The sequence below is a fragment of the Arvicanthis niloticus genome, chromosome 13, assembly GCF_011762505.2.
Source record: "Arvicanthis niloticus isolate mArvNil1 chromosome 13, mArvNil1.pat.X, whole genome shotgun sequence".
Lineage (NCBI taxonomy): Eukaryota > Metazoa > Chordata > Mammalia > Rodentia > Muridae > Arvicanthis > Arvicanthis niloticus.
This window is the reverse complement of record NC_047670.1, coordinates 56,960,209-56,985,457: the sequence shown is the minus strand read 5'-3', so window position 1 is coordinate 56,985,457 and position 25,249 is coordinate 56,960,209. Positions and strand designations below refer to the sequence as shown.

Below are 25,249 nucleotides of genomic sequence, written 5' to 3'. Positions count from 1 at the left end.
CACATGCGTGAAAGTGCGTCCCCGCCCCTGCCCCCTGTTCCGTGCGGAGTCTCTGGGATCTCTCTCTCTGTCACCTCACAGTAGTCGTTGCCGGTCGTGGGTGTGGGGGCGCGAGCAGCGCAGGGCCGCCTCTCCCCCGCCCTCAGGCCGGGCCCCGGCTCGGTCCCCCGCTCCCTCCTCTCCCAACCCCGGTCGGGTACCGGAAGGTCCAAGCCGCTGCCGGGTGCCCGAGGGCCATCGTGGCCGCCGCCACGGGTCCTGATGGAGCCGCCGAATCTCTATCCGGTGAAGCTCTACGTGTACGACCTGTCCAAGGGCCTGGCCCGCCGGCTCAGCCCCATCATGCTGGGTGAGGGAACCGGGATCAGTGGGAAGAAGGCAGATGGCCGCTGGCAGCAATCTGCCGGGGGGTGGGGGGAGAGAGGGGCTCAAGGGTGGGAGAAAAGACCCATTAGAACAAGAAGAGTGAGGTGGGGTTCCCTGAACCCCTTTTCCAGCTTCATGATCTAAACCAAGGAGACACACGCTCCGGCTGGAAGCAAGCTCTTCAGCTAGGGACTTGGGTTAGCCGACTGATCTTGGCGGGTTCCCTGAGAAGCCAGGGAACCCTGCTTCTTTGGCTCAAAGTAGAGAAAGTGAGGATACCTCCAGCTCGTTGTCCCTGGTGGTGGAAGCGACACTGCAGACGAGATTCTCTGGTGTCCCTTGGAGCGACTGCCCTCCGCGCCAAAAGGAAATTCCCTCTGCAGTCCTTGGAGTGGATGGGAAGGGAGCGCTAGAGCGGCAGAAGGCTTGAGCCCTCGCCGGCTCCAGGTTAGGGCAAGTCAGGTCATCCTGAGCCAGAGCTTGGAACTAATTACATTCAGTTTTCGCTCAACAGTTGATTGCTTTTGACCAGATGGTAAGAACGCAATTCTGGGGGAGGACAGGATGCTGTATCCGTGAGGATTAATAAAGGAGGGTCTATCGGTTGTGCTCAGTTCAAATGATTTAGTGCTGAGAGAGGAAAGCCCCCCTTCAGTGTAGGGGCAACTTCATTTCAACTCAAATACCTAAATATGTGTCATATAGGATTTGTCAGGTTTGTCATTTCAGGTAATGGTGGACAGGAATGGGTTTCAGGGATTGAAAATGACATAGTTTTGCATCGTTCAATAAATAGCTATAAAGCTTCCTGGAGACACTGGAGGAAGGCCTCGTTCCTTCCTTCAAGACAAGGGGCAGGGATCAAGGAAGCAAGGCCAGTTTTGAGAACATCCATTTGTGATGTGTCACTGAGTTGAACTTACTAATCCTTTAACCCTGGGGCAGCGAGTGATTTCTAAATTTGGCTTCACATCAGAATCATCTAGAATGTTCGTTAAAAACACAAATACCTGACTGAGGATGTTGCTCACTCACTAGAAGAGTTCCTGCTTGGCATGCTCCAAGCCCCAGGGTTTGATCTGTGACACGGAAGCAAAACCAAGTGCGTTCATTCCCAACACACACTGTTAGATGGGATTTAGGGGGGAAAACTGAAAAATCTGTATTAGAACCAGCTGTGGTGGAACACACCGCTAATCCTAGTACTAAGGAGGCTGAGGCAAGAGAGCTGTGGGTCAAGACCAACAGGCTGGGCCACACACACACACACACACCTATGGTGGTGGTGGGGAAATGTAGAAGAAATAATGAAAAAAGTAAAGGGAGAGAGAGAGCTCAGGTCAAAACAGTTCCTCTACGAAAGAAACTGGGAGCCAGTAATTAATGGAAGCAGACAGAGTGGAAGGGAACTTCGCCCTAAACTACTTCATACTGTTTAAATGCGTGCACATATTGTAACTTTTATATGTGTGAATCGTGGAGCTAGGCTTCACAAACACTAAATCAGAGTCTTTGGAAATCTGTATTTTTAATGAGTTTTTTCAGGTCATTCTGTTATGTAGCCAGCCCATTGTCATTAGAGAGAGGTTTGGACTTAAGTCATGAGTGGATGGCAGGCCTTAGGGTCCAGTCATGACTCAGTGGTTGAGGCCTGCCCTAACACACGCAAAGCTCGAGTTCAGTCTCCAGCACGCCTAAGAAGAAAGTAAGGCAAATCTGAAAGCAAAACTTCCAAGTATTCTTCACATTGTTTGAGCCGTTCATAGATTCTATCAGTCAGGTTCCAGCTAAGTTCCTTGGAATGCGGCCATTTCTTTAGTTTTATCACAGAAAGGCATCGTTTGTTTCCTTGACCCATAAGGCGCCCTCCAGACTGATTTTTTTTTCTTGTCCCAAAACCTAATAATTATTGTTCTTAGCTGAGACACTAGATATTGTTGTTTCATTAAACAAATAATCGAGTGCTTAGCAAGTGCTCATGTTCAATGTGTCAATGTTTAACGAAAGTGGGCAGACCCGGCAAAATGTTTGCAGACATGGAACTAGCTAGTGTAGGAAATCATATATATAAAACAGATTGTGGTCTGTGTTGAATGAAAGACTCCTTTTAAGTTTTAGGCTGGAAATACAGGATGAGGAAGAAGCAGCCCTCCATGAGAGTGATGAGGGAGTTAGTGTTGTTGATAAAAGGATTGACCAGCCAAGATCTAGAACAGGAAAGCCTGGCTGTTGGGGCTGAGAAATGCCTGCGTGGAGGGTGGTAGTCAAGAAGGAAGTAAATAAGGCAGGTGACGCATTAGACTTGCCACCCTAGCCTTTGGGTCTTGAACCCAGGCACTTCAAGTACACTAGGCAAGCAGTCTACCACTAAGCTACATCCCTAGCCCCTCTGTCCTCTTAAATAGATGTGACGACTCCAAAAGACACCAGCCAAACATGAAACTTCACAGATTTGCCGCATCAGAGGTCACAGCCTCACCTACAAATTTAATTCTCTTTGTTTTCCTGTATTGTTTTTACTCACTTTGTAAAAAACAAAGAGTTAGGGATAATCATAGTCATTGCTTTCTAAAGTTAAAGATACATATGAGTGCGCTCGTGCACACACACACACAAATTAAAGTATTAAACAAAACCAAAAAAAGTAGAAAATAGGCATCGCCTTTCTGTTCTTCCCTTTCAGACACCATCAACCTTAAAGTTGTATATAACTTAATTCAGTTAGTTTCCATATATTGATTTCTCATTCCTAAATATATTTGAACTGTTTGTTTATTTGTTTGTTTGTTTGTTCATTTGTTTTTTTGGTTTTTTGTTGGTTTTGTTTTTGTTTTTGTTTTTTTCTATTTTTTTTGAGACAGGGTTTCTCTGTGTAGTCCTGGCTGTCCTGGAACTCACTCTGTAGACCAGGCTGGCCTGGAACTCAGAAATCCGCCTGCCTCTGCCTCCCAAGTGCTGGGATTAAAGGCGTGCGCCACCACTGCCCGGCTGTTCATTTGTTTTTTAAGATGGTTTCCCTGTGTAGCCCTGGCTGTCCTAGACTTGCTTTGTAGAGCAGGCTGGCATTGAGCTCACAGAGATCCACCTGCCTCTGCCTCTCCAGTACTGGCATTAAAAGGTGTGCACCATCATGCCACCTATATTTGAGCTTTTTAAAAAACAAAAAACAAAACAAACTAATCTGTATGGGCCAGCTCATCAGGTTAAGACACTTGTCACCAAGCCTGAAAACCAAATCTGACTTTGATCCCAAGAACCTAAGGAGAGAACTGAATCCCAAAAGTTGTCTTCTCACCACCCATGTGCAACGTGAGCATGCACGCACACACACAAAAATACAAAAATAATGTGTTTACTTATTTTTGTAAGGATTTCTAGAAGTATATAACACAATAATTGAGTACTTGTCACAAGCCAACCACCCCAGCCCCCTTTTCCTGAGTTACATGCACTAGAATCCTTACCACACCCATGTGAAATAGGTCTCATGATCTGCCCCAAGTCACACAGCAGACAAGTTGCAGAGCTGGGTTTTGGACACAGAACTTATTTCACCATCTCTTTGCTAATACCAGCTGTCCAAGGTAATGTGTTCCCTTGTGACTGAAGTGAGTTCTTTGTTCAAAAGTCTAAAGGTGTCCTTAGACAGATGTCTCAAGGTTTACTGTAAAAACCCTGGGCTCGATGGTCTTCGAGCACAGTGACCAACCACCCCTCTTCACCCTCCTTTTCCCAAAGCAAATTCCTGTCCCTTTAGTCACCATGTAAATTCCCCAACATAAGATCTTAACCACAGGGCTGCAGAGATGCCTGTGTTCTTGCAGAGGACCTGCTCCCAGCACCCACATCAGCAAACTCAAGTGCCTGTAACTCCAGCTCCGGGGGATATGACACCCCTTTGAACTCCACAGGTGCATACTGTCTATATAAGTAAATAATAATAGTTACTTTTTAAAATAATAAAAACTTTATCCAATTGTGTTATGGTTTATGATTGACTTAAATAACAGATTTCATCAAACTGTCCTATGATGATGATGATGATGATGATGACGACTTAGTTTTACTTTTGTGTGCCTGTATGCCACATATGAGAGTATACTATAGCAATAAATAAAATTTTAAAAAACAAACATATTTCAGAGCTGGGGAGATAGTTTAGTGGATAAAACCTCTAGCTATACAAGCATGAGAATCTGAGTTTGAGTGTATGCAGTGTCTGCTGGTGCCCTTGGAGGCCAGAAGAGGGCATTAACAGCAGTTGTTAACCCCAGGACACGGACTAGGAACCAGACTTGGGTCCTTTAAACTCTTATTCGCTGAGCCATCCCTCCAGCCCCATCCTGTCCTATTTTGAGGAGACTTGCCTCCCATGAAACTGTTCTGCAGTACCTCACCAGCCACAATTATCCTTAGCATTCTAATTGCCTGGACAGCTTAATTGCACCTTTTTTCCCCCATGTCACTGCTTGGCTAATATAATTAGCTATTAAAATTGTCCTTCAACTCTTCCTCTTAATAATTTTAGCTACTCTTTAAATTTCATGACCTCTTTTTGTGAAAAGGCATGTAGAGAGAAATGTGGAGGCTTTGGGGGGAGTGAGGGGAAAGGTAGGGTTGGGATGCAGCTACCAATGGATTCCACCTCCCAGTCCTACTGTCTCGGGTCCTCGGGCTTGCAGGACAAGTGTCTTTACCCACTGAGCCATCTCCTCAGCCCTGAAATTGGTTTTTGAACTAGGCTAACAAGTGTTTCATGTTTCATGTCTGACTTGAAGTTTTATATGCATGCCTAACAGTTATTTTCCCTTAGAAGTGTATCAAATTGTTCTCAGGTTAAAGTTTTTGGGAAATTGTGTGGGAGAGTGCTTGCCTAGGTTGCATGAGGCCCTGGGTTTGGGGGGGAAAAAAATCACCAAATCTGTGTACATCTTGACAGAATGCAATCTAGTGACTATTTGGGTCTTTATATTTAGCTTCTACAACAATAGCAACAGGGACTCTTTACTCTTAGGTGTTAATTTCTTGAAAAATAATGTGTATATATGTATAAAATTCGATAACCATATAAAAGAGATAGTGGTTGCATATCAAGATAAATGCAGCAGCTACTCGAGTCTTTTCAGCAGGAGCCTGGAGCTTTTTCACTCCTCAGAGTACCCCCCAGTGACAGTCAAGAGTCAGTGCTCCTTAAGGGGTGTGAGCACCCATGGGTGATGAGGGGCTGGAACCAGGCCCTCACCAAACTGTACCCTCCTTCCCAGTATTGATCATAGGAATGACTCAGACTTGGAAATTAAATAGAATTTATTCAAATCTGAGAGAGGGTTTTTTTATGTTTTATGCAATCTATTGTTCTTTGTTTTCGTTTTTATTGTTCATTGTGTGCTCAACTGTCTGATATCCACTGAAGGAATGAGGGAATGGTAATCCTTCATCTTTCTGCCAAATGTAAATGAATGTGGCTTGCAGGGCTCTACCTACTCCTGCTTAATGTCTGCAGCTTCCCTCCAGGTCTTGCTCACATGCCCCTCGTCTGTACAGATACCATCCTATATGCTCCTGGAAGTATTTATTATCTATCCTGTTTGTAATTGCACATTTTCTCATCCCTACCCACAAAACTTTGTGTACCCCCAGCTGCACCAGAAGTTCCATGAGGCAAGAGCTCTGCTGTAGCCCTAGGGTCTGACATAGTCTTGTATTCAGTAAACACTAACAGGATGGGTAGGGGACATGGTGCTTACCACAAGCGTTGCTAGAAGTCCAGCTAATATGTGTGGCCAGTAATTCAAATGAGTCCCTTTCCGAATTAAGGGAAAGAACTCTTCAAGGTTTTGAGGGTTTTGGGTTTTTTTTTTAATGTGTATGCAGGTGTGTCCAAGGGAGGCTTTGTGCACTGTGTGTGTGCTGCAGAGGGTAGGAAGGGCTGTAGAACTGTAGTGACAGGTAGTTTTGGGCCACCACATGGGTGCTGGGAATAGAACCCATGTGCATCCAGGCTCTTAACCAATGAGCTGTCTCTCCAGCCCCTAAGGTTTTTGTTGTTGTTGTTGTTTTGTTGTTGTTGTTGTTGTTGTTGTTGTTTTGGGCAGAGTTTTATGCTTGGGCTGGTTTCCAGCCTCCGTCTCTCAGTGCAGGGATTATAGGCATGTGCCCTCATCCTCTTATTCTTATTTGTGGTCCTCCAGCAACCCACTACAAAATCTCACTTTGTACCTCAGACTGATCCACAGCAATTCTCCTGCCTCAGCCCTCCAAATACTAGGATTACAAGAATTACCACAGCTGACTATAGTTATTTTTACACTAGGAAAACAAAACAACAACAAACCTGTACTGACTCTAAAAAATACTACATGATTAAATATTTTTAAGTTTGCCTTTAAACTTTTTTATTACTTTGTGGTGCTCAGGTTAGAACTCCATTTCTTGTGCATGGTGTAAGGCAAATACACTACCTCTGAGCTTCACCCCCAGCTTCTTCACGGCAATTTCCTGGCACCTCTTCTCTCCCCACAGACAAGAAGAGTAAACCCTTCTGCTGGTAGGCATCTTGTTGACTGCAGAGGACTACTTACATTATACAAATGCTTCTTTTGCTGTTTCCTAGAGAATACACAGATGTTTCTAGGTAACAGTTAAGCCTCTCTCACTGTTGGTGAAGTGCCAGTTAAATTACTTTGTTGCTAAGGGAGGGTTGTGTGGAGTGAACCAGGACTACACTTGATCTTTACCAAAGAGCAAATGTGTTTCCTTTCCCTGCCAAACGGAGACTAAATGCCACCTGCAAAGAGGCGTGTGTCTCTGGAACCCCATCACTGCCATCCACTTAACTCTTACTAATAGGCATTAGCATAGCAGCAACAGTGGACTGGGGCTGATTGAGCCTGTGTGATGGTATGTTTATCCAGCTCTGTGGATAAGGAGCAGGGGTTGCTCACCCCAAGACTTTTATGTGCCTCTTAACTCTGTGTAGTGAGGGCTGATAGTAACATACCTTGCCCTACACTTCCTGTCATCTACAAGAGTTGACATCCACAACTTCTGTTTGTTTTCTGTATCCATATTCCATAGACCTCAGGATAAATGCGTTGGGTGTGCCAATAGGTTTACAGACATGCAGCCACATGACTGTGCACTCTTCCCTCCAGCTTGCTGAGGAAATCCCACTGAGAAATAATCCGCTCTATGCTGTGCTAATATCCATTGGGTCTAATTCATGTCCCCAAATGGCTTTGTGCCCTACTTTCATAGCTCATATTACCACCCCCACCTCACCTCTTCCCATCCTAATCTTGCACCCAAAGTTAAAATTCAGTTAAGCCTGCTCTGCAATGCCCTTTATCTTGCCAAGGCCATAGTCTTCCTTTTTTTCCCAAGGGTAGGCTCTAACACAGCAAACTTCACATCTCTACCTGGGCATCTCCAACCAACCTATCTTCACATCTGGCCTTGTCTTTTTATACAAGACAAAATACAGGTCTTCATCTTCATAAAATGATAACAAATGTGAACTATGTAACATTTAGAATATGTGGGAATGGATCCAGGATGTGGCTCCACTGGCAGAAGGCTTATCTAGTGTACACAAACCCCGGAGCTTGATCCCGAGCGTCACCCAAGCCAAGCATGGTGATAGATGTCTCTAATCCCAGCAGGTGGAGGTGGGAGGCAAGAAGATCAGAATTCAAGGTCGTCCTTTGCTGCATAGCAAGTTAGAGGCCAGCCTAGAATACATGACCTTGTCTCAGAAAAAAAAAAAAAAAAAAAAAAAAAAATATATATATATATATATATATATATATATATATATATATATATATGATCTAGGCCTTTGAGTATTGTTCAGTGATAGAGTACACACTTAGCATGTACAAGACTGTGTTCATCCCCCAGTACAAAGAAAAATGTTTAGATGTAAAGGATGAGCAGGGCGTGGTAGCACATGCCTTTAATCCCAGCACATAGTAGGCAGGAGCCAGGGCCACATAGAAAGACCCTGGAGAGACAGAGGAGGGGGTGGAGGGGAAGGAGAGGGAGATTGATTCAGAATCTTTAATTTACCTAGAAAAGGAAGTGGTATATAACACAGGGGATGTGCTGGGCTGTGGTGGCGCAGGCCTTTAATCCCAGCACTTGGGAGGCAGGGGCAGGCAGATTTCTGAGTTTGAGTCCAGCCTGGTCTACAGAATGAGTTCCAGGACAGCCAGGGCTACACAGAGAAACCCTGTCTCAAAAAACAAAACAAACAAACAAACAAACAAACAAACAAACAAAAAAACCCACAGGGGAAGTGTAAGCATGCCACGCTCCATCCATGTTACATTGAGTTTCATCCTTGAGCTAGACCTAGAACAGATGAGGGTGACACTTAGCAATCAGTAAGCCTTTGAGCTGACAGCTCTGGTGAGTGGGCAAGGTCACCTGTGTTCCTACCTCTTTCACTGCCTTGCTCGTCCTTCTGTGTGCTGTGTGAATTGTCTCCTTGCCTGTCCTGTGTGCTGTGTGAATTGTCTCCTTGCCTGTCCTGTGTGCTGTGTGAATTGTTTCCTGTAGGTTTATCCTTGACCTCTAATCTGTTCTTTAACTCTTCTCTCCAATTCATCCTCTCAACATCTCTCACAGCATTTTATAGCCGAGGCTAGCCTCAGAGTCATTATGTAGATGAGGATGGCTTTGAACATTTTTTTCCTCATGCCTCTGACTCCCAAATGCTGGATTATAAGCATGGTGCCACTACACTATACCCATATTACCACACATCTTCTTTTTTCTTTAAGCTTAAATTTAGTGTGCATGTAAGTACTATGCATGCATGTGGAGGGTCAGAAGACAACTTTCAGGAGTTGGTTCTTCTAACATGTGGGACCCAGGCATTGAATCCAGGTAGTTGTTAGGCATGCTGTCACGTGCCTTTACCTGCAGAGTCATCCTGCTCGCCATTACCACAGCATCTTTTTAAAGATAAATTTTTACTTATATGTAAGTGGTATGTCTGTGTTGTAGATGTGTACAGGTGCTTAGGGGGCCAGAAAAGACCATTCAATCCCCTTGAGCTAGAGTTACAGGTGATTCTGAGTCCACTCTCCCCCACACCACCCTCATGTCAGTCTGGAAAACAAACTTGAGTCCTCTGGAAGAGCAGCAAGTGCCAAGTATGGTGGTACACACTTGTAACCCCCATATTGGAGAAGTGGAGCCAGGAGGATTCCTGGGGCTTTCTGACTAGCCAGCCTGCCTGAATCAGGGATGCCAGGCTCATTAAGAGATGCGGAGCCAAAACAAGATGGAGAATGATTCAGAAAGATGCCTAAGGTCAACCTCTGGCCTCCACACATGCACACGTGTGGGAGTCTAGGTTAGGTGATACATGCTTATATTCTCAGCATGAAGAATCTGAGCTAGGAGGATCGCGTTGTGTCTAAGGCCAGCCGGAGCTGTACAGGAAGTTGCTTCAAACAAAACTGAACAGGGCTAACGAGCTAATGATGTGGCTCAGTGCTAGGGTGTTTGCCTCGTGTGCACAGGCCCTAGAATGGGTCTCCAGCACAACGATCAAATAAAAATAGAAGGCCAGTAATTTGTTTGGGCCAGAAGACAGCTCGGTGGGTAAACGCGCCTGATGCCAAGCTTGGTAACCTGAATTTGATGCCCGGAGCTTATGTGTTGAAAGCAGAGGATTGACTCCTGCAAACTGTCCTCTGACTACTATGGCATTGTACGCTCTCTAAATAAATACCTGTAAAAATTATTTGTAAGGGCTGGAGAGAGGTTCAGAACTGGTTATTCTTCCAAAGGACCCAGGTTCAATTTCTAGCACCCACATGGCAGCTCACAACAGTCTAACCCCAGTTCCAGGGGATATGACACCCTCACACAGACATATGTGCAGGTAGAACACCAATGGACATAAAAAATAGAATTTTTTTTTTTAATTTTATTTTATTTTTAAAAAGTAGGTCTGACTAGAGTACTCTCCTACCCATGCCAGGCCACTCTGCCACACCACAGGCCTACTGGCTGCCCATTGTTCCATCACCACACCTGCCCTCTGCCCTGCAGAACCTCAGTCTTCACGTTTTTTGCACAAAGTGTTCTCTGGCAGATAACGCCCAGCTTTGCCCCTGCTCTGTCCTTCATTGGTTGAATTCAGGCTCGTGAAGGTAGTTCTTTATCTTTATTAACATAGCACCATTTTTAACCACTGTTTCAGTGCTTATCAGCACACTGTTTTACTTAATTATTTATGTGTGTATCTCTTTCCACTTTGACTTTGAGCTTCTGAAGGTAGGATAGACTGTGTTTGCATTTTGACACCTACATTGCTGGTAGGTAAAGGAATACAATGTAGGCCCTGAGTGTAGGTCAGTGGGAGAGCACACGGTTAGCAATGTTTATATACCTGGATTCATTCCCCTGGCACCAAGTACGCATGCATTGCCTTTGTAAGACACAAAGCATTTAGCTAGGCTCTGTTCTTTCTGAAGAATTGCACCTTACTGAAGAATCGGATAACATCTTCCAGATTTACTCTGGTTTTGCTGTAGATGACACAGAGGTTGAAAAGACATAGTTGACTTAACCCCAGATGGGAAACAAGAACAGACAAACACAATGGTGTGTTTATGTCACTCTCTGATAAAGCAAAATGGCTTCTGAGTTTCTAGAGGGTCTTCCAGGAGGTTTCTCACAGTTGTCTCCTGGTTTGAGTGAGTTTTAGATTTACTCAGCCTGAGAAGACACTCTTGTCTCAAATGACTAAATCTCTCCTCCTTTTCTCCACAGGGAAACAACTGGAAGGCATCTGGTAAGTGTGGGGCTCCTCATTGACTGCTCTGTGAAGTAAAGCAGCTCAGTGCCCAGTTCAGTGTCTCTGCAGCTCCAGGCTCGAAGCCTGGCTTTTTGTTCTTAATTCCCATAGCCTTTTTTTTTTTTCCAAGATTTTTTTTTTTCAGGGGTGGTAGGGAGGGGTTAGTTTTCAAGCAGGGTTTCTCTGTGTAGCCCTGGCTATCCTGGAACTTGCCCTGTTAGACCAGGTTAGCCTCAAACTCACAGAGATCTGTTTGCCTCTGCCTCCCAGGTACTGAGTTCTGAATGTTGGGATTAAAGGTGTATGCTACTATCAGCTGGCCCAATTTTTATTTTTATGTGTATGGATGTATGGATGTCTTTGTACTCTGTATGTGCTTGGTGCTCAGGAGGCCAGAAGAGGTTGTCAGATTCCCTGACACTCAAGTTACAGGAAGTTGTGAGCCACCATGTGGGTGCTGGGAATAGAACCCAGGATCTCTGGAAGAACAGGCAGTGCCCTTAACTGCTGAGCCATGTCTCAGCCCGAGGCCAATCTTTTCTACACAGTGAACTCTGGGCCTGCCAAGGCTATATAGTGAGACTCTGTCTGAGAAAGAAAGGGAGGGAAAAGAGGAAAGGAGGGAAGGAGGGAAGGAGGGAGGGAAGGAGGGAGGGAGGGAGGGAGGGAGGGAGGGAGGGAGGGAGGGAGGGAAGGAGGGAGGGAGGGAGTAAAATGTCCGGAAAAGTGCTGGTCCTAAGCTTACATACTCTTACCGTTATTCCTGAGACTGTAGAGTGCAGTGACTCAATGTCATTTACATCATATTAGACATTGTATGTCATATTTAAATGATACTTAAAGATGTGTGTATGTTCTAGGTATGACCTGTTCCACTTTTGGACAAGGGACTTGTGCCTCTGTGAATTCGGGTGTGAGGATGGGGACAGTCCCAGATCAGTCATCCCAGGTTCAGAGGGACACTGAGAATGTCTTAACTCATGTCTTCATCTGGCTAATATAAATTGGCTACCGTGGTGACCTCTTGGGGCAGACATTGTTCTCACTGCAGAATGGTACTTGCTTTTTCTTGGAGAGGCTGTCCATTCCTGGCTCACTGTCCTCTCTGTGGCAGGCACACCTCTATAGTTGTACACAAGGATGAGTTCTTCTTCGGCAGCGGCGGTATTTCCAGCTGTACCCCGGTGAGTGTCTTCCCCTACCTGCAGATGTGTGGGGAGTGAGGTCCTATTGCTTGACAAGTTGAGCTTCTAGTGTGTACCTCTGGCCTGTGGCAGTTCCTCATATTAGCATTTAAGCCAGGTATGGTGGTGCACTACACATGCCTTTAATCTCAGCACTTGGGAAGCAACAGACAAATCTGTGAGTTGAAGGCTGGCCTGATCTACACAGAATGTTCCAGAACAGCCAGGACTACATAGTGAAAGACACTTTCTTTAAAAAAAAAAAAAAAAAAAAAAAAAAAACAAGTAGGAGAGGGAAAAGAAAAAGACTTAAGCTAAGTAGTTTTGTAATCCTGGTGCTTGTGAGCAGAGGCAGGAGGATTGGTAGTTCGTCTTTCTTGGCTACCTATTGAGTTCAAGGCTAGCCTGAGTCACATGAGACCCTCTCTAAAAAGGAGTAGTTGGATGGCTCAGAGAGGGCTGGGCAGTGTGGGGCACTAGCCACCAAGCCTGACACCTGCGCTCCCTCTCTAGAACATGCACAGCAAAAGGAGAGAGCCATCCCTTAACTCCTCCTCCCATGGGCATGAGCTCATGTGTGCTCATGCTTATGCTCATAATAGACCGTGCAGTGAAACCTACAAACAGGACTTACGGGAGCGATAATCCAACAGTCAAGAACCCTGGCTGCTCTGCCTAGGTTTGATTCTCAGCATCCACACGGCAGCTAACAACCATCTATAACTCTGGTTCCAGGGGATCCAGTGTCCTCCTCAGGCGCTGCATACAGACAGTGCAAAGACATACATATGCAAGCAAAACACATAAAAATAAATTTTAAACTAAAAATATATACAGCCAGGGGTTTGTGGTGCACACCTTTAATCTCAGCACTTTAATTCCACAGAGGCAGAGGCAAGCAGATCTCTGTGAGTTCAAGCTCAGTCTGGTCTACAGAGAGAGCTAGTTCCAAGACAGCCAAGGCTACACAGAAAACCCTGTTTCTTTGTTTTGATGTATGTATGTATGTGTGTATGTATGTATGTATGTATGTATGTATGTATGTGTGTGTGTATATATGCTTATAATGTAAAAAAACAAAAACAAAAAAAATAGAGCTGGTGAGATGAAATAATTCAGCAGGTGCAAGTTACTTGCCATCCACCAAGTGTGATGACCTAAATCTGATCCCTTCAAACCACATAGTGACTTTTATAAGTTATTCTCTGGCCACTTTGCATGCGTGCATACATACGTTCACATAAATAAATAATGTTTAAGCAAATGTTAAGACAAAGAAAGAAAGTTGGCCTTAGAATGCTTTCAGTAGTTTGAGGTGTGTCTCAGTGAACGCTGGCCTGGCATGAAGGCCCTGTATTCCCTCTTCAGCACCAAGGGTAGTGAGAACAGGGGACTGACAGGAGAAGAGAGTCCTCATCATAACATGCTTACCAGCTGACCCACTCACTTGCCCTCCTCCAGTCAGCCGGCTCCTGTGCCTCACGTGACCTTTCTGATTCTAATACCCGTGTTCTTTTCAGAGCATTTCTCTCAGAGCCATCTCAGGATTGTCATGGCTTGTACTCAAGCAAAGACCAGCAAAAAGCAAAATGCGTTCATTTGATATCATAAGTAGAAAGTCATCCTTAATTTTTCACTGACCATCCCCTTCATTAAGCCTAATCACTTCTCTCTGTTCACTTTTTGAAATTAAAAGGCCCCGAGGTTGAGGCTGGCCTCGGTCGTTGTACAGCTGAGAACCCGGGGCGTCCTGTTGCTCATTGTCATTGCCTCCCAGGTTCCGGACTCACAGATGTGTTTGCACCCAAAAAGCCTGGACAGTTCTTAAGTCAGTGTATCTCTCTTCATCTCTTCCCGTTTCCCAAGAGCTTTCACTATAGTCCTGAGCACTTCCTGTCTGGGCTGGACCTATGAAATTAGCCTGATCTCCCTGTCTTCCATGTTGGAGACAAGAGTCTTTTTTTTTTTTTTTTTTTTTTAAAGATGGAATCTCTGAGCTCCTCCTGCCTCTGCTTCTGCCTCCCAATTAAAGATATGCACCACCATGCTTGCATCCAACTCACCATGAAGCCATGGATGACTGTGAGCTTCTGATTCTTCCCTCTTCATCACCATAGCACTGGGACTGTGTAGCTCTGGCTATTCTGAAACTCTAGGTAGACCAGGCTAGCTTTGAACTCACAAAGATCCACCAGCCTCTGTCTCCTGAGTGCTGGGACTAAAGGTGTATACCACTGTTCCCTACATGGTGAGTTTTAGATGCAGGGGTTTTTTGTTGTTGTTTTGTTTTTAAGGAATTTCAATTTTCAATGTATTCCCAGTTTAGCTGCCAGAGGTTCCGCAAGGGTTGCCGTGACCCCTCTGATCTTGTCTCTGGATCCCTCTCTAGCCATCCTCTTCAGACCTCTGCCCTCTTCCTGCTTGACCATTTAAACCAAGACTCCAGCCTCAGGATAGCTCTCTGATCCTTCACCTGGATGTGCTTCTCTGTCCCTCAGGGCTGAGTGGGTGTCAGTTCCCTCAGTCAGATCTCAGCCTGGCCCTCCCCTGCCACAGGGACCAACAAATGACATTCTGCGTTTTTCCAGCACGGCCCTTATCTCCTTATCCTTATCTTGTTGTGATCCTCTGGCATATACAGGTTCTACCTGCCTTCCCTAATAAACTTACGTTTCATGAGGACAGGAATCTCGTGTTTTGTATACATTATACTCCCATTGTCTAGTTTAGATGTAGTGTATAAGTTCTCAATATGTATTTGTCACGTGGGTGAACAATAGGAGTTGCAACAGTGATCTCTTGTTCTTTGGAACATTAGGTAATTTTCCTCTGGTATCATAGTTATTATAATTACTGCTCCTGCTCTCCATGCCTTCCCCAAAGCCTAGCACAATGTCAGCCTCAAGGGAAGTGCTCAGGCCCTCAATCGATGGCTTTCCCAGGCAAGTGTTCTGAAGTGTTCTGCTCTTCCAGAGTGTTCTGCTCTCCCAGGTCTACCCTCCTTGATGTCCTATTGCTTGCCCTTTGGTGCCTGTTCCCACTGCTTTACTCTCCTGTTGCAGCCCAGCTGTCATATCCTGCCCTGTGATCATCTACTGGGGACAAACGGAGACCAAAGGTTCTAGGTTTCTGTCTTTTTATTGTTTGTATTTTTCAAGACAGGGTTTCTCTGTGTAGCCCTGGCTGTCCTGGAGCTCACAATGTAGACAAGGCTGGCCTCAAACTCACAGAGATCAGGCTGCCTCTGCCTCTAGAGTGCTGGGATTAAAGGCATGTGTCACTACACTCAGCTAGATTTCTGTCTTTTTTTTTAAACCAGAGAGTGAATGGACAGTGCAGAGACCTGCACAGGAATCAGCTTCCAGGCCCCACAAGCATCCAGAAGCCCAATTTTTCACAATGTAACCTTGATACAAACAGGAAATAGCCCTCTTCCTGTGACAAGAGTGTTCCAGCAGTTAAAGATGAAGCTGATGGGACAGTTTTTGTAGTTTTATGAAGGAAGTCACAATAAAAAAAAAAAAAAATTTTCAAGCCTGTCACAGTGGTACAGATCTGTAATCCCAGCACTTGGGATGTACTGGCAGGTGGAGCTGTTCAAGGCCAGCCAGGGCTGCATAGTAAAAACCTGTCTAAAGATAATTTAACAGATGGGGAACATAGCCTGCAGTTCACAAGACTCCTTTGCAAGAAATTAAACTGTTAACAGGACGTTGGGGTCTCAGCAATGGAGCATTTGCCTAGTGTGCTTAAGGCCCTGGGTTTCATCCCCAGAGCAGCCAAAAAAAAAGAAAAAACAACAACAACAAAAAACAACAACAACAAAAAAAAACAATAGAGATGGTGACTTAGTGACTTTCTTGGGTTGACTCTTTCAGGGAGGGACATTGCTTGGGCCCCCAGACTCTGTGGTTGATGTGGGGAACACAGAAGTCACAGAAGAAATCTTTCTGGAATACCTGTCCTCCCTGGGGGAGTCTCTGTTCCGGTGAGTAAGGACAGGGTGGTGACTGCTTGTGTGCTCCACTAGACAATCAAACCCTGGAAGGCAAGCCCAGGTTGGCCATCCCTGACCCTCAGCTCCAGCCTCTTTGGTCTCTACACTCATTATAAGAGAAAATTACCATGCTATAGAAAGAGCCCAAGTCTCTTCAGCAGCCAGCATTACATCCCAGCATGCTTTCTGCTGAAGCCTCAAGGAAAGAGAGGCTCCTCAGTCCTTCTGATTAGAATCAGTGAATGGTGTCCTCCACCACCTCTGGCCAAGTGTTTTTCCTAATAGAAAACAGGATTTGTGGTAGGAATGAGATGAAATACCAACTTAAATTAATTGATCTTGAGACACTTAAGTCAGGGTAAGGATGTAGTTCAATTGATAGAGTGCTTTTCCCATCATTCACCAAGCCTTGGGTTCAATCCCCCCACACCACAAAAACCCAAACTGGTATGTTGGCACATGCTTTTAATCCCTGCACTCTGGAAGTGGAGGCAGGAACATTAGAAGTTTGAGGCCATCCCTGGCTACATTTGGAATGAAAGGCCTACCTGAGCTCTAGAGACTCTATTTCAACAGAAGAAAACTAGTCAAAGGCTGGTAAAATGACTCATCAGGTACAGGTATTGCCATAGGGTGCGACAGTCTGAGTGTGAGCCCCGAAGCCCACACTGTGGAGAGAGGACGTGCTTGCTCTCACACATTGTCCCTGACTGTATTCATGTTCACACACACACACACACACACACACACACACACACACACACACAATAGATGTTTTTAAAAAGGTCAAGGAGGGCCTCAAGGGATGGCTTAGAGAATAAGAACGTCTCTTGAGAGATTCTTAGAAAATAAAGTCCGGGGTTCAGTTCCCAGGACCCACATGGAGACACACAACAGCCTGTAACTCCAGTAACAGGACTTACAGTCTTCTGGCCTTCATAGTCTGTAGACACAAACATGGTAAATATACATTCATACATATACATAAAATAAGTAAATATTTTTTTAAAAACTAGACAATTTTATTAAGAGTTCACCTCTAATCCTAGTCCTGGTGTGAGTGTAAAGATTCTGGAACTATGTAGAAACCATGTGTTTCTGGTTCATCTTTCCCTTGTGAGTCACTGCTCGGAGGCCCAGATCTGCAGACAGCAGTCCTTCTGGAAGGTCTGAGAGGACTGGTCGTAGTCCTCACATAAGGCTCTGCCCACCGCCCACTCCACAGTAACAGTCACTCCACATAGATGCTGCGGCCTTCTCATCTGCTCTCCAAACCTTTCTCCATGTACAGAGGAGAAGCCTACAACCTCTTTGAACACAACTGTAACACCTTTAGCAATGAAGTGGCGCAGTTCCTGACTGGGCGGAAGATTCCTTCTTACATCACCGACCTGCCCTCAGAAGTTCTCTCCACGTGAGTGTGACCACTCTGTTTCCACCCCTGCAAACTCTGAAAACTCCCCATCTGAGGCAGTCATGAGGGTCAGACCAGCCTCAGCTCCCTAATAGACTTCCTGAGAAGAGCCTGGGCTGTGTGAGACCCTGTCTCAGGAAGAAAAGGAAAGACAAGAAACTCTCAAACTTAGTGCCCCTTCCCTAGAGCAGCCCAAATCCTCCCAACCAGTAGGACCTGTCTGGTGGCAGGTTCCACCACAGAAGGCCACCATTGTTCCCACTACCAGTGTGCACTAGTCTGACCTTCGGCTTCCTTGGAGCTAGGTTTAAACGCCACCACAGAGTTTAGAAACCCACTTGACACTAGTTTTGATATTTACATAAAACCCCAGTATCTAATAAACAAAGCCATCTCTCAAAAGTACTTATCTATAATTCAGGCTTCAGTAGGTGGCAGAATCCGGAGTAACAGGACAACCCAGTTCCAAACTGTGGCTTGTCTCTCATCCACACCCTGAGCTCTGATGCCCTCAAAAGACGATTCTGCTTGTCCTTGGACTCACAATGCTCGGAAAGCCCTTAGCAGAGCTTTCCTCTGCCTCTGATGGGGTCCTTGGGAAGGGCCTGTGGGCCATCACCCAGATGACATCTCATGAAAGGGCACATACTCCCTTTTCTGATTGTATCAAGCTGCCTCTGCTCACTCTAGGACATGTGTTACCTCTGGTTTCTCCTGAATTGGGTGGCATCCTGACCAACAGGGATCCTTGGCAGATAAACTCCTCAGTTCAAACAAACAAACTATGTAGAAAACAGGGCTGCTGAGGAGGCCAAGTCTCCCAGGCCTCAGACTGTCTTCTACCTGATAGATGTTCGAAACCACACAGTCCTGCCTCCAGATCTAGGTCCTGAGACTCTGAGTGCAATGGAGTAGTCAAAGGTTTTTGCTGTTAGTGGGTGGGGTCCCTGAGCTTGAGTGAGTGGGAGTTGATTTAACACTTGGAGCAGTTTACGAGTACTTGATCTTAGGGATGGTTAAAATATGGCAGTATCAGCTAGGCACAGTGGTGTGCACTTAGAATCCTAGCACTTGTGAGGCTGAGGCAAGCAGCATCACAGGGATTTGAGACTCGTCTGAGCTACATAGTGAGTTTGAGGCTAGGCTGGCTAGGCCGGGGGTGGGTAATAGCCTCTGAAGATAAAGCCTGTGCCTGTGCCTGTGCACATAGTGTGTCGTGAACGACTTTATTTTATCTTTCATGGGCACTTACCTTTTTTTTTTGGGGGGGGGGTTGGTTTTTTGGTTTTTTCAAGACAGGGTTTCTCCATGTAGCCCGGGCTGTCCTGGAACTCTGTAGACCAGGCTGGCCTTGAACTCAGAAATCTGCCTGCCTCTGCCTCCCAAGCGCTGGGATCAAAGGCGTGCGCCACCACTGCCCAGCGGGCACTTACTTTTTGAGATGGGATTTCACCATGTAACTGGACTAGCCTAGAACTCACTCTGTAGACTGTATTGGCCTCAAATGCACAGAGATCTGCATGCACAGCCTCCTGAGTACTGGGATTAAGACCTTAACCACCATGCCCAGCATGAGACCACCTTAAGGGTACAGTAATCTTGAACTCTCCAGACTCAGTTTTTACAGTGGTTTTCCAGCCAATCATTGTTACAGACACAAACCAAGTGCCCTCTAGAAAGTGACATCAACACCTTGCAACTTCTCATGACCAGCCAGTTAATCTGAATAGAACAGTTTGTTTTCTGGAAGAATCTTGATTTTGAAATATGCTCACTGCCAGCTTATCATCCTGATTCCTTCTGCTTTTTGCCCTCAGTTTCCTTCTCTCTCCTCAGCTTGTATCTTCTTCAGAAGAATTTATAGAAAGACACTGGCTGTTTTGGTACATGCCTGAAATCCCAGCACTTGGGAAGTAAAGATGGGAGGATCAGTAATTCAGGGCCAGCCTAGACTACATGAGACGTGTCTTAAACCTATCCCTTCAACAAAGATTACTAGTACATCAGTACAGAAAGCTCTAGTCCCCTGTGGGCAGCCAGTCTGTTCAGTGACAGCTCAGCAGGCCTTGCAGGATCAGTAATAAGATGGTAGGGCCACACAGAGAAGGGGGCCTGGGAGTAAATCCATTAGACAAGCTATTTGGAAGATTGTTAGTGAGCTCTCTGCTCCTGGAACAGTCACCTGAGACACTCAGTTATAAAGAGGAAGGTTTTACATTGGCATGCTGCCAGAGGCTTCAGTCCATGGTCCCCTGACACTGTCACCTTTGAGCTTGTGATAGAGAAACTCATCTGGTGGGAGCACTGGTAGAGCAGAGCTGCTTCCTTGTGGTGGCCAGGGAACAAAGAGAAGGAAAAGGTTCCATTGTCTCCTTCAAGGGCATGTTACCAGTGGCCCAACAGGACTCACCTCTCAAATGTTCCACAGGCTGAGACCCAGTATTCAACACATAGCCCTCAGTTGGGGAACACTTACCAAACCATCACCTCTTATGAAAAACATCTGAACTGTGGTAGTAGGTGCTGATTAGCCAGAGACGCACAGCAGGCCAAGGAGGAGACTGGAGACTACTCAGCCTTAAATGGAACAGGAGCCATAGAAAGAGTCTAAGAGCCAGAGGCAGTGGACAGCTTACAAGGAGGCAGTGTCTTCTAGATACAGCAAGGCAGTGGAACATAGGAACTCACAGCAGTGACTGCATGCATGAGACTTGTGCAGACCCGAGCTAAACCAAAGCCCAGTGTGGACAGGGGAGTTGGACCTGAAATCCCACCCCTGCCTAATTGTTAGCTGCTGGGAGAGGGAAGGTCAGTCTTCTCCAAGAGTGTAACTCCTGACGTGTCTGTCATGCTCCAGTGGAAAGCCACACATCCAAGAATGTTTGGTCAGTACAGAGTGGCCTTGATGGGGGGAAAAGGTAGGCACACAAAGGAGGGTAGGTAGGGAGGCGGGGGGATCTCAGAAGAGCTTGAGAGGGAGGGTTAATAGGATCAAAACACCTTGTATGAAATACTCAAAGACCTTATATTTCATATATATATATATACTAATATATTTATAAAAATAATCTCCATGCATGGTGGTACAAGCCTTTATTTAATTCCAGCACTTGGAAAGCAGAGAGGTAGGCAGATTTCTGTGCATTCAAATCTAGCCTGGTCTACATAGTGAGTTCTAGAACATCCAAAACTGTGAAGAGAGACTCTCAAAAAGAAAGCCGGTGTAGGCGGTATTGCTGTGGCCACTGTCCGTGGCTCGCTCCCATTCTGTCTGTGGGGAGGCTGCACTTCAAGCCTCCCAGCTCATGTCTGTTTCTCCGCAGGCCCTTTGGACAAGCACTTCGGCCCTTCCTGGACTCCATCCAGATCCAGCCTCCAGGAGGGAACTCCGTGGGCAGACCCAATGGCCAAAGCTAACAGGACTGCACGGGCCGCCCTCCTCTCCAGGGCTTTTCCTTTTTAAAGAAAACAAACCCTACCAGATTTCTATTTTATAATTTTACATCAGAGCTAACAGGGACGGCTTTTTAAATTTCCCAGGGAAGGAACTCATCGGGTGCATGTAGGACAATGCTCCTGAGAGAGAACAAATGCCATCCCTTCTAATAGTATTACACTAATTTATTAAGGCTGTCTTGTCTGTGAGTTCACTTTTGACGCTGTTGCCTAAGCGTCCCCTACACTGGAGAGAGAGGGTGCTTGTTTAAAGAGAAAGCAAGAGTCACAGTCTGGGAGAAGCCCATCTTGGACCTTCTTTCCAGAGAACACCCACATTCCACCCAGGCTGCCACACCTGTGGAACCCAGGTGAGTTTTATGCTGTCCGCTCCCCTGGGGCAGTCACCCTCTAGCAGTAACTGAACCAAAGGACTTGGAGGACATGGGGCCAGCTGTAGGCGCCTAACTCGACCTAAGTGAACTCTTTAACCACACGGTTGCCCCTCCTCCCGAGACAAGGCCACCCGTCACAGCCGGAGCAGCCGGAGCATCAGGATCAAAGGAGACTGGCAGCAGGGGTGAGGCCAGAGAAAACAGGAGAACCATTCCTCCTCCTATCTGAGTGCCAATCCTCGGTGCCCACCTCTGAGTTGCTCTTCTTCAGCATAGCTTGACCTGTCACCTTTAATAAAGGTCTAGGCTGCAGCAGCAGAGACACAGGCCTTCTGTCTGAGAGTAATTACGTCAGTTACTTATAGTCAATAGAGCCAGCCACTCAAACCAGTATGGATTCTTCAGCTAGGTACTAGGGGGACATGATTGTTCTCCTGAATCATGCCTCTGATACAGAAGGAATGCTATGATGATGTACATTCATGGTGGGAAGAAAATGTACAGTTGTCTGCAGTAGGGACTTTGACATTATCTCTAATGTGTCTTGATGAGACATTTATCTCCATTGTTGTTCTGACCTTACAGGGTGCGGTTGGGGTGTGAGTGGGCGTTTTCCTAATGATATGCTGCTAGGATTCCATAGGCAAAGATAGCCTAGAAGTCTATGATCTAGACTCTAGATTCCAGAGGGACCTTAAGGTTCCCTTCCTTGGTGTCAGTCTTCTGCTAGCTCATGTGGGGGGCTGGATATGGAGAAGGGGGCTCAGAGCAGGCACCCGAGACTCCACATCCATGGGGAGCCCCCCAGCATGGCTTCCTGCCACTTCTGAAACTTGAGCCCAATTTTTCCTTCTGGGGCAGGACTTTCCTCCCTGAAAAGATCCTGTTGGCTCACACTTGCCCATACCCTGCTGTCTTTGCCACTAGCCATAGCAGTGGGCATCATGGAGACCTCTGCCTCAGAGCTGACCTGTTGCCTGACCAGAGAGCTATGTCCACCTAGGATGTCAGGTGATGTTTTGGAAATTGAAGGTCACAGTCAAATGGGTCTCAAGACTCAACAGTGTGCAGGCATGTGTGGCTATCACAGGGATTGTTTAGTGTTGGTCTGTTTGGCAGAATGGGGCTTAGAAGGTTGAGTGTTCAAAGCTTGGCGTCTGGGAAGGTAGAGGTTGCTGGAAGCCATCAGTTTTTCATTTGCCTGGCCCCATCTGGTAGCATCTCTGCCCAAAGCCCTCTCCTCTGTCCTGAGGGTGCTCTCATGTGGCCATTCTCTGGCTTTCTCCTCATAGCAGTAACGCAATAACCATGATATTCTAAGAAGTTTGCCTGAGGATTTTAGTCACTTATTTGCTTGAATTGTCTCCTGTCATATCTAGCAGCCATCCATGCCAATGCCTGTGGCATGGCTAGCAGAGAGATAGGAAGAATGGACAGTCTCTCTGATCTCAGCCGGAAGGCAAGCTCTCCTTCCCCTGTGCAAGTCCCACTGTCACCAGAATCCCAGGCCAGGAATCCAACATCCCACCTTTACATTTCTCTGTCCCAGTATCTCAGGAGCGTACTGTTCATGACCAGGCGACTCCACCTGGGCATGTACAAGCAAGCTGAGAGGAAAAGGAATCGTGTGGTTCATGTCACATAATGGACACCCCTATCCACTGGTCAGTTGGTCAAGGGATAAGGGAAGTGGAGGCATGAGGCCATCGTCCTCTCCTAGACTGGTGTGTTTCTTTGAGATTCCTCCATGACTTCCTTGAAGTCAGACTAATTATGTCTAATACGGAGGTGTTTGCTGGTTTTCATTGGTGTTTTTTCTAATGCAATAAACTCATTTCTGCCTGCTGCTGTGCTGAGTTGCTTGAGTCCTGGCAGGAAGCATCCCCAGGCTTCCCCGTTTGTCTCCCTCTGAAGTTTGTCTCCCTCTGAAGTTAACCGTGCTGCCTTTGCTCAGTTGAAAGGCTTGTGGATGAGTGATGAGCAAGGGTAGTGGTTTTCACTATTGGTCTATAAAGACAGAGAAAGGGCCCAAAGGGAACACTGCTATAATGGGCAGGAGGCAGGAGAGTCGCCATGAGGTTGAAGCTACCTTTAGGCGTGCATGCGTGTTGCCCCAGTTTGGCTTGCAACTGGTATTAGAATAGCTTCATATTCTAAGATGTTCCTCCAGGATCATTAGGACCATTAGGAGATGTAAGAATTTTCACCCTGAGGGAAGACCAAGCAATATCTGGACCCCTCCTTATAAGGTCCCAATGACAAACCAAAATTTCCTTCTACCAAAGGTCACCCTAGAGATTGAGTTTATTATCAGGCTGTTCATAGAGCCATAGGTGTTACAGAAAGGAGTGTGATGGCCCTAAGCAGCCACACGCCTAGCATGATGGCTTCTCCGTCACAGCATAGACTGGGAGCCCCCTTTTAGTCCTTCCCAGACTACATACTCTCAAGACTCCAAGGTCACACACAATGAGAGCAAAATTCCATCCAGCTAGCTGGAAAGAGCAGATGCTCTGGAGGGCATCCGGTGACCCCTCCTCAGCCCTTCTGTGAGGGAATATGAGCAGTCAGCAAGCCTCAGTTGGACTCCAGGGATAGGGGCATCTGATTTCATGAAGTGGCAAGTGTTTGTTCTAGTTTCATTTCTGGTCCTGAATAATTTCTGTGGTTGCTAGTCAGCTTTCTGGAGGCTTCCCTGATACCTCCCGGTGTACAGCCTAGCTGCTTATATGCAAAATCCAGTAGGCCAGGCCTGTGGTAATTCTTTCCCAACAACAGCTCAAGGATAGGGATTGGACCCATTACACAAAGAGGAAACAAAGGCAGAGAAACATCCAGCTGGCAGGTGGCAAAGCCATCTTTGAATCTGGGCCATATTCTCAGATGTCATCACTGAGGCGTGGAGCCTTCCAGTGTGCTGGTTTCTACAAGGCAGAGCACATATGGTTTTGCCTGACATACCTGCTTCCCAAGAACACACTAGGCAGGAATTTTTGAGATCCCTACTCAGATAACCCAGATAACCAGCCGCCCAGGCTACCCACCTTGTAGGGTAGTGCCACTGTAGCCAAAGCTTGGCACAGATCGCATGCTCAGTAAACTTCAGGTTACTAAGATAAGCCTTCCACAGCCATTGACTGTGGGTTTCCTTAAATCAGTGCCATGTACAGGCCAGTCCTGTGCTAGGTATAGAGCCACCTGCTTCTAGAGGAAAAAAAAAAAATGACAGAAAACAGCTGTTTACACCCTTAGGTTTTGAGATAAATGGCCAATCAAATCTGGGATAAATTCATTCAACCTCAGTGTCCCCTTTGAACTTCAGACCCGAGACCCTTCACCTGGTCATTTCCCTGAGAGCCACTGCAAAGCAGCACTGGACTCTGTGCTCAGAGACAGCACCCAGTAGGGAAAGTGAGGCCTTGTCTAGTCAGGAATCATACTGTGGAGAAAACTAGGGGACAAACACAGGCGACAGGAGAACCTTAAATGATAACGCCAGTTGACAGCACACTGTGTGAGGGAGGCCGGATGTGAAGAGGTGGAAGAGGCTTCTCTAAGGATGGGGTAGCTGTTTTCGACCTCAATGATACATAACATAGATGGAGCCGGGAGCTCATTCCAGGCAGCTGAACCCGAAAGAATAAT

At 46.2% G+C, this 25,249-nt stretch overlaps 2 protein-coding genes across 2 annotated transcripts in view; one reads left to right on the top strand and one right to left on the bottom strand.

Moving 5' to 3' along the window:
* Xrcc6 (X-ray repair cross complementing 6) overlaps positions 1-25,249 on the bottom strand; it is a 48,707-nt gene that overhangs the window by 20,586 nt on the left and 2,872 nt on the right. The window lies entirely within an intron of this gene.
* Positions 9-23,449, top strand: Desi1 (desumoylating isopeptidase 1). Its single transcript, XM_034517059.2, has 6 exons — positions 9-349; positions 11,155-11,176; positions 12,294-12,363; positions 16,242-16,351; positions 17,652-17,774; positions 21,098-23,449. The coding sequence occupies exons 1-6, from the start codon at positions 262-264 to the stop codon at positions 21,189-21,191; spliced, it is 507 nt and encodes a 168-aa protein (XP_034372950.1). The 5' UTR covers positions 9-261; the 3' UTR covers positions 21,192-23,449.